Raw genomic sequence first — 9,696 nt, forward strand, 5'->3', positions numbered from 1 at the left:
TTTGCATATGCTCCTCAAGGGTGGTGAATGTTATTTTAGTGTGTGGTGTTAACAACTTGCGTTCCCAATAAGTCTAGGGATATAACATTTTTTCATTATTTTCACAATTGCTTACATGACTTATTATAATTGGTGCAGAATAAAAGTAGTGTCAATAGTAAGCCCCAGTGAAAGTGGCGTTGCTCCACTCACAACTGACCATATCAATATTGTGAAAAATATTATATCCCTAACATTGCTTCTGCCCCCACCCCCCTTCTCCCAAATAGAAATAATAATAATATTTAATTTGTTATATAGATAGGCATGTGCTTTTGCCTTTGTGGATCTCTTCAATTAATGATTGGGACTATTGTAAGAATGCTGCCGGTACTATTACACGAAACAAGGTATCACAAATATCAATAAGTCTCGACTCTCGAGACAATAAATAAATAAATAAAACAAAAAACAAAAAACAAAAAAATTCACAATTATTGATGTGGTAAGTTATTTTTTGTAAGTGAGAAAGTAACGTCAGTAATAGACTCAAATAAGAATAAGTAAAAACTTGTTAAATCGAATGGTATGAAAAATGTTTTGGAAATTGTTACCCATAGCGTGTCCTCCAAAAATATTTGAAATATTTTTTATTTGATAGTAAATTTTGGTTAGTTTAACTTGTTATTAGTCAATTAGTTTTGTTTTCGTGCTGAAACGCACTTACCTTGGATGGAAAATTAGTAAGAATTAAGAAATTCAAAGTCACCCACATGGCAAAAGAAGTCTTCCACTAAAACTGAACATGGCCCAAAGTCGAAAGCAAGGGAAATATTTTCCCATTAAAACTTCAATTGTGAATAAGTTAGGTCCAGGAATGATGTAGGGTGCGTTTGTTTCCAGCTGTTGCGTTTGCGTTTGTATCTAGTGCCTTTTTTTGGCTGGTCCATAGCACTGTTCATGGACCAGCAAAGTGTTAAAAAAGGGTGAACAGTCATTTGTAGCAATAAAAAATATTTTGTTATAGTAGTTTTAGCAATAAATTTTTAGTTTTCAACAAAATAAACGATATCCAAACGTACACATAGTATCTTGGAAAACCACTATATACCAGTTCCTTTCATAGTTGTTACCCCTTTGGTGTCAAAGGTTTTTTTTTTTTTTGGCAGTATATCCTCCATGTGTTTGACTTGGTATGCGATAAGCACAATGAATCCATTGCTAAATTCAGTCGGCACAAGTACTTTCCTTTCCTCATTTTTTTATTTTTATTTTTTTAACCATTTGGATAAAATGCTAACGGGTAGTTTCTTTCTATTTTTGTTGTTTTTGTGCATGTGCAATTCGAAGCAAAGTCTCTTATTTGATGATGAGATTTTACTAGTTGAATTAATTGGATTCTTGACTCATCTTTCCCCTTTTGGCTTTTGATAAAGACAAGTTATTTTAGTTTTTAGACTTTTGATTTAACCTAAGAGTTAATTGTTTAGGTTTGACACAAATTAAACATTTTGCTATTATTTTCCATTAGAATCTAATTACAAGATGTGAGCATGATTTTTGTCACATAACATCATCAGGTGGATATTTAAAAGTGACAAAATCTTGTCGTTTAACTCCCCTTCTACAAAAGTGTATTAACACATTTATTGACTTCTCGATAGAGGTGTATGATCCTTTTTTGTGAGATGCAAATAAGCAATTCTTTTTGGTCGTGAATTTTTTTGTGGGACGCAAATAAGCAATTTCTTATGGTCGTAAAAAGTAAAGAGATATTGCCATGAGACTTGTCTAAAGATATATATATATATGTATATATATATATATATATATATATTTTTAATAATAAAAAAAGAAGAAGAATTAGACTCATCTAAGTTAGTCATTAAAAAAGCTACCCCAATTTTTTGATCAAGTTCAATTTCAACTACATGCCATTGAAGTTGAGAGCACAAATGCGACCATCCCTTATCTACCAAAAAAATAAAAGACCATTCTTTTAAGTCCCATTGAACACGATTTATTTTTAGTGTGTGTTTGGTATTTGATTATAAGCTAGCTTTTTTACTTATTTTATGTATTGTTTGTGGATTCTGCATTACTTTTTATATTTACATTATTTTAAATAATTTAAGCTTTAGTTCTTTGAAAATAAGCTAATCTTTAACTTTTTGTCTCAAATTATACCCTTAAACTACTAAAAATAAGTAATTCTTACAAATCTTCTTTAAACAAATTATTTATTTAAAGCGGATATCACTAATACATTATCTATCACATAGAAAAGTATAAATATCTAATTTTACCCCTCTCTCTCTCTCTCTTCTTTTAAATCCAAACTAACTTGTAACTCCATACATATGCATGGATACACTTAAAAATACACAATAAAATGCATAATATAATTCCTATATATATAATTTAAATATTATTGATAGTCATTTTTATATTTTGTTAACTCTTTGAAAATTTTTGTAGGGATATTATTAAGTATAAAATGTAAATTGTACATGTTTTTTTTTTTATATAAATTATTGTGAAGAACTTTTTTTTTTGTTTACAATTCATTTACCTAGACTCTTTAGTTTTTGTACTTAATAACTCACTTGGATGAATATCTGTTATGTGGTCCCACATTTAATTCCAAAATTAATAAATAAAACTCTTTAAGAATAAATAATTTAGGACACATGGCGCAATATTGGAACTCTAATTTAGAATTTTAATTTAAGTTTCTCTCAACTTTACCTATTATTTTATATATATATATATATATATATATATGACTTATAAACTTGAATTGTTTTCAGTTCTACAAAAAAGGCTCATAAATATAAAATCATTCAAAAATTATGTTTTTTATGATTTACTTATATTGGACTCCTCGTTTTTTTACACTAAATTAACTTATTTGGCACAAAAAATTAAAAAAAAAAAAATTAGATGGGACACATGTCGCAAAATTAAACTCAAATTGAAATCCAATTTTTACATTAAATTAACTCACTTGACACTAAAATTAAAAAAAATTAGATTAGTTGGGACACATGGCGCAAAATTAGACTCTAATTGAATTCCAATTTGAAATCTAACTAGTAAGTTGCCCGTGCGATGCACGGATAATGTTATAATATTTTATGTAAAATGATTTTGAAGAATGTTGTATATGTATTATAACATAATTGTTACAGAACTTTATTAGTAATTAGTGCATCATAAAAAGTTTCAATTATAAATTGCACACACATATCTATTATAATTATTCAATTGAAATAATGAGAATTTTTTTTTGTGGAGGAATATTATAGAATAAAAGTTGATATAGAATGTGTCTTTCTTTTTTTTCCTTAATTCTAAAATAAAATACACATTTCAAACACCTACAGTCAATCACATCTACATCATTTACAAAGTCCACAAATTCACAACTTCCGCCCTTAAAATTAAAATCGTAATTGCCATTGTCACTCAATATAAAATTCAAACCTCCCTTCCTTGATTGTAGCCAACTCATACGGGTTAGGATTAGATGAAAGAATAATGTTAGAACTAGGTAGATATCATCGAAAAATTGAAACTAAATGACATCGTTTTTTGTCTATGTGTATTTGACTTGGGATGACATGAAAGACTATGGGTAGGTATATATAAAGAGGTAGAAGTGTAAAGGGTGAAAATAGTGCATTAAAATGCAAAAAGTTTTGTGTGTATGTGTGTATTTGTGAGAGATGAAAAGTCTTAAAGTATTGAACCAAATGATACAAAGAATATTTATTTTTTAATTAGAAAAGTCTTGAAACAATGAACCAAATGAAAAAAAAAAAAAAAAAAGTCAATATTTAATTTGTTCTTATTTCTGATGTGTCACTTGAGAATATTTCAATTCTCTTTGTATAGAATACGTCACTTGGCAGAACTTCATACTTTCCCATATAAGGTCTCTGCTTGGATAATTTTTTGATATTTTATGTAAGACGGTTTTGAATAATATTGTTAGTAAAGAAACATATACATTTTGAGATATTAAAATTAGTTTAGTAGTTTTGCTGTATATTTGTAGCCTTCTCAAGGTAAGATTAATTTTCTAAAAATCATGAAATTAATCAAAGATAAATGCAAATGAGTAACAGGACCATGAAAATCAAATAATTTGTGTTGTGTTTACATATTTCATACCATAAAATGAAAGTATGTCAAACTCTCTCACCATCTTCTACTCATCGATAGTGTGACATTAAAACATGATGTGGGCAAATGTGTATGCATGTATCTTATAGATGATTTAAAATTAAATTATGGTAAAATATGACTCTACATTGCACACCAAATATTCTCTTTACTTATATAATTGGATAGTCGCTCTCTGCCTCTAGGGATAGCCACGCTATTTCCTAAGTTAGTGGAGCTTTCTTGTCCTTGTCTCAGTACAAGTCTTTTGTCTCCCTTAGTGGAATCTCTACGATTTTCTTTCCCCTTTACGTCAAACATGGACAACCTTGAAAACATGTGGAACAAACTCTCGCTTTTGGACTCAGAAGAAGATGGGATTCAATGCACTGTTGACTCTTTAGCGCCTCGTCTCCTACTTGCTGCAAAATTTCTAACGAAGAGGTTGACAAACATTGAAGCTGTTGCTCGCACTTTCAAACCCCTATGGAGAACACAGAGGGATTTTAAGATGAAGGATATGAGGGAAAATGTGATGGTTTTCGAGTTTGAGGATGAATGCGACCTTGAACGAGTCCTGGAACACGAACCTTGGACATATGACAAGCACCTGGTGATTTTTGAAAGGGTAATAGAGAATGTTCCCATCTCAGCCTTATCTTTCAAGCTCATTACTTTTTGGATCCAGATCCATGACCTTCCAATGCACAGCATGACTTCAACAATCCGTGACTCCATTGGAAACTCACTTGGGATGGTTCTTCCAATGACGGACTCTGAAGAGGAAGGTGGGAAAGGTAATTACCTAAGGGTGCGAGTACGCCTGGACATATCAAAACCACTTAGTCGGGTGCGAAAAATTTGGTCTGATGGTAGAGTGGTTGGATGGGCTGCACTGAAGTATGAAAGACTACCAAACTTCTATTATTGGTGTGGTCTAGTGACTCACGACGAACGGGACTGTGAAATGTGGCTTCGCAGTAAGCGAACTCTAAAAAAGGAAGACCAACAGTTCAGTGCGTGGATGAGAGCAGAAGCCGACTTGTCGTATCGGAAAACATCTTTGATCGTCAATGGTTCATGTCCAAAAAAGGCTGCTCCACCCAAAGGGAAACACACTCGGGCTCCTTCACAGGCAACTGAATCATCTGGGGCTCAATCCAACACTGTAGGAACGACGACGGCGGCAATACCATTTCCGGTGGCGGCAGAAGCTGAAACGGAAGGCGGTGAAGGTAACGTTCAAAACCCGGATTTTCAGCAACCATTAAAGCCTATTGATGATGAGGCCCGTTACAACTCTTCCCATCCGTTGGCCATTGATTTCACCTTCCATATTGGGACAGCCACTTTCAATGCTAATAACACACCCAAACCGAGCAGCCATGCAAAACAAACCATAGGTCAGCCAAAGCCCAATACAAAAGCCCGAAACAAAACACCCACTCACCCCACACATGGGCCAACTTTAGACACCATCCCAGCAAGCCTTTCCGCCCCAACAGTCAAACGTGAAACCCCTAGCAGTGACCCAAAAGGCCCACAAGCAACATGGAAAAGATTAATTCGTAACCCAGAACTAGGTAACCAAGAGGTGTGCATGACAGACTCTGCCTCTCGCAGAGAACACTTTGAAACAGAGGAACTGCGACCAACAAAAAGACAAGCCTTGGTTGCCGACGATGACTACCCTCTTCCTGCAACGGTGGTGGCTGTTGATCAGCCCCGCCGAACCCAATGAATTGCATAAGTTGGAACTGCCGTGGGTTGGGGCAAACACGTGCAGTTCTCGAACTCACCGAATTGGTGAAAAAACACTCCCCAACAATGGTCTTCCTCATGGAAACCAGAGCTAAGGATGACTTTCTGAAGAGGCTTTGCACAAAGCTTCAGTTTGACAAGTGGTTCATTGTACCAAGGATCAACACAGGGGGTGGCCTAGTTCTATATTGGAAAAGCAAGATTGACCTTCATGTACTTAACTCTACACCGACATTCATCGACGCAGTAGTCAACCCAGGTTTGGATGACACCTGGCGATTTACAGGTTTTTATGGGAACCCTGTAACAGCCAACCGGGAACATTCTTGGGCACTACTTAAACACCTCTGCCTACAAATAGACCTCCCTTGGTTATGCGTAGGCGATTTCAACGAAATTGTCAAAGCGGAAGAAAAGATGGGAGGCGCAAGCAGACCGGAGAGACAAATGGTTGCTTTCAGGGAAGTGCTGGATTTTTGTGGTTTAAGGGACCTTGGTTTTGTGGGGTCTCCATTTACATGGTGCAATAACCAATTCGATGGGGTAGTAACGTGGATTAGGCTTGATAGGGGAGTAGCCACACCAGCATGGTTTCAATTATTTCCAACTGTTCGGGTTCACCATATTGCCGGATCCTTGTCAAACCACTCACCTTTATGGGTGTGTTCTGATGATGAAAACATTCGCTTCTATAAAAAAAGGCGACCTTTTAGATTTGAAGCAGTATGGATGCGAGATGAGAGTTGCAATGGAGTTATTCAAAGAGCATGGGAGAGTAACACAACGGGTTCGCCAATGGACAAGCTGACACAGAAAATAGATGGGTGCCGAACAAAATTACAAGTTTGGAGTAGGCTGCACTTCGGTAATATCCGCAGGTCACTGGCTAAAAAGAAAAAACTTCTTGCTAAGGCAGAGGCGATCTCAAAGCTGGGAGGAAATCATGAACAAGTAAGGATTTTAAGAGGTGAAGTTTATGAACTAATGATTAAAGAAAATTGTTTGTGGCAGCAAAGATCAAGGGTGGAATGGTTGAAGTCAGGGGACCTTAATACAAGTTATTTCCACAGCCGAGCAACTCACAGAAACCGGCGGAATTTTATTTCCAAGTTAGTGATGGATGATGGTGCAAGTGTGGAGGATGAGCAGAAAATTGGAGAGGTGCTGGTTGACTATTTCAAGAGCATTTTTACTTCGGCAAATCCCTCAAATTTTGATACCATTTTGCAAGGAATTGATCCCAAGGTCACTCTATCAATGAATGCCGAACTCACCAAAAGCTTCACGGCAGAGGAGATTGAGCAAGCTCTCAAACAGATGAAATCCATGACTGCGCCAGGCCCAGATGGTATGCCACCCTTATTTTATAAATCTTATTGGAATACTGTGGGTTCTAATGTTATTAGTGCTACTCTTTCAGTCCTAAATTCAGGTACCATGCCGCCACATATCAACCACACCTTTATATCCTTAATCCCAAAAATAAAAAATCCAGAAAAAGCCAAGGATTTTCGCCCCATTAGCCTATGTAATGTTATCTATAAAATCATATCCAAAACCATAGCCAACCGCCTCAAAAAAATCCTTCCAAAACTGGTGTCTGAATCCCAAAGCGCCTTTATGTCAAATCGCCTCATATCAGACAATATCCTTGTTGCTTTTGAAACACTACACCACTTAAAAAATAAACGAAGAGGAAAAACAGGTTTCATGGCCCTTAAACTTGACATGAGCAAAGCCTATGATAGGGTTGAGTGGAATTTTTTAGAAAAACTTATGGCAAAATTGGGGTTTGATGAGAAATGGATATCTTTGATTAGCACATGTATTTGATCTGTCTCCTTCTCGGTGTTGGTAAATGGGGAACCTCATGGTTTATTTCAACCTCACCGAGGCCTCCGCCAAGGAGACCCTTTATCACCTTATCTGTTTAATTTATGTGCAGAAGGCCTCCATTCTCTTATCAAACAAGCAGAAAATGATGGCTCAATTAGAGGTGTATCTCTTTGCAAAGATGGTCCCAAAGTCTCCCACTTATTCTTTGCTGATGACAGCCTTCTCTTCTGCCGAGCAAATGAGTATGAGTGCCAAGCTGTGCTGGAGGTTCTTGAGAAATATGAACAGGGTTCGGGGCAACAAATCAATCGAGATAAAACCCAGATTTTCTTCAGTTCAAACACGGCAACAACAATGCAAGAAAATATCAAAGGGCTGCTTGGAGTTTCGACGATAACCCAATATGAAAAATATTTGGGTCTCCCTTCACTTGTGGGTCGAGGTAAAAAGCAGAGTTTCAGTTATATCCGGGAAAGAATTTGGCACAAAATACAAGGATGGAAGGAAAAGTTATTATCACAAGCTGGAAAAGAAATCCTAATTAAGGCCGTGATTCAAGCTATGCCAACTTTTACCATGAATTGCTTCAAGATTCCAAAGGTTTTATGCAAAGACATTGAAGCCTTAATTCGCAAATTTTGGTGGGGATACAAAGGGGAAGTGCGCAAAATTCATTGGGTTAGTTGGAATAAATTATGCTTACCAAAGAACCATGGTGGTTTGGGCTTTAAGGAGTTGGAGCGGTTCAACCTTGCTCTCCTTGGAAAACAAGTCTGGCGGCTAAGTCACAATACTGACTCCCTTTTTTACAAAGTATTCAAAGCCAAATACTTCCCCAACTGTTCAATTTTTGATGGGGGGGTTAAGAGGAAGGGATCATATGCATGGCATAGCATTCTGTCAGCTAGAAGCATGGTTCAAAGAGGTTCAATTTGGCGAATTGGCAATGGGGAAAAAGTCCGCATCAGAGGTGACAATTGGCTCCCTGACCCGTACTCAAGACAAGTTATATCTCCTCAAAAAAATTTCCCAAACTGCACTCATGTCTGTGCATTAATAGATGAAACGATCCCGTGTTGGTTGGAAGACAGAGTTCGCGATGAGCTTCTGCCCCATGAAGCTGAAGCTGTCCTCAGTATTCCTCTCAGCAAACGCAGGCCTGAAGACTCTCTTATTTGGCAGAGGACGAAGAATGGAGTGTACACTACTAGAAGCGCCTACCGTATGCTAGCAGAGATAGACACCCTGTCCAAACCGGGTCAGTCAAACCCAGCAGCAAGTAATGGTATCTGGAAGCAAATTTGGAGCCTTAATGTCTCTAACAAAATTAAACATTTTTTGTGGCGGGCTTGTGGCGAAGCACTACCTACAAAGAAGAATTTATGCAAACGAAAAGTCATTTGCAATGCTTGTTGTGAGAGCTGTGGGAAGGAAGAGAAAGACACCATCCATGCGTTATGGGAGTGCCAAGTCCTTAAGGAAATCTGGTGGGAGATTGATATTTGTCGAAGCAACTTGTTAACCCGATTCACTTGCTTCCGAGACCTCCTTACTGGAATTTTCCAAGTCCAAGAACCAAAACAAGCAGAAAGGTTCGCTTATGTGGCCTGGGGAATTTGGACGAAGAGGAACACAGCTAGAATGGGACAAGTGTCCACGCCATACCAAAAAATCTATGCGGAAGCAATGGATAGACTGCAAGAATTCCATGCAGTGCAGGTTGAACAGCCCATAACAGTCACAGCGGTTGAGCAACATCGGTGGTGTCCACCTCCATCTCCTCTGCTCAAAGTAAATTTCGATGGTGCGCTTTTCATGGACTCGTGTAAGGCGGGCATCGGTGTAGTGATAAGGGATTCAGCGGGGAAACTTATTTGGGCTCTGTCAGAAAGGATTCCACTACCCAAAACAGTTGAGGATGTTGAAGCATTGGCTTGCAGGAGAGCAATTGAG

The 9,696-nt window shown here is 37.0% G+C and overlaps 1 protein-coding gene across 1 annotated transcript; it reads left to right on the plus strand.

The window, feature by feature from the left end:
- Positions 1 to 4,465: 4,465 nt before the first annotated feature.
- On the plus strand, positions 4,466 to 5,887 carry LOC115974021 (uncharacterized protein At4g02000-like). The gene has a single exon (XM_031094247.1). It carries the CDS (start codon positions 4,466 to 4,468, stop codon positions 5,885 to 5,887), a length of 1,422 nt encoding a protein of 473 aa, XP_030950107.1.
- The last annotated feature ends 3,809 nt before the right edge of the window (positions 5,888 to 9,696 follow it).

This window comes from Quercus lobata, chromosome 2 (assembly GCF_001633185.2).
Source record: "Quercus lobata isolate SW786 chromosome 2, ValleyOak3.0 Primary Assembly, whole genome shotgun sequence".
NCBI lineage: Eukaryota > Viridiplantae > Streptophyta > Magnoliopsida > Fagales > Fagaceae > Quercus > Quercus lobata.

What these genes read in the sequence shown, in the direction of transcription:
- LOC115974021 (XM_031094247.1), top strand. Translation starts at nt 4,466, where the DNA reads ATGGACAACCTTGAAAACATGTGGAACAAACTCTCGCTTTTGGACTCA.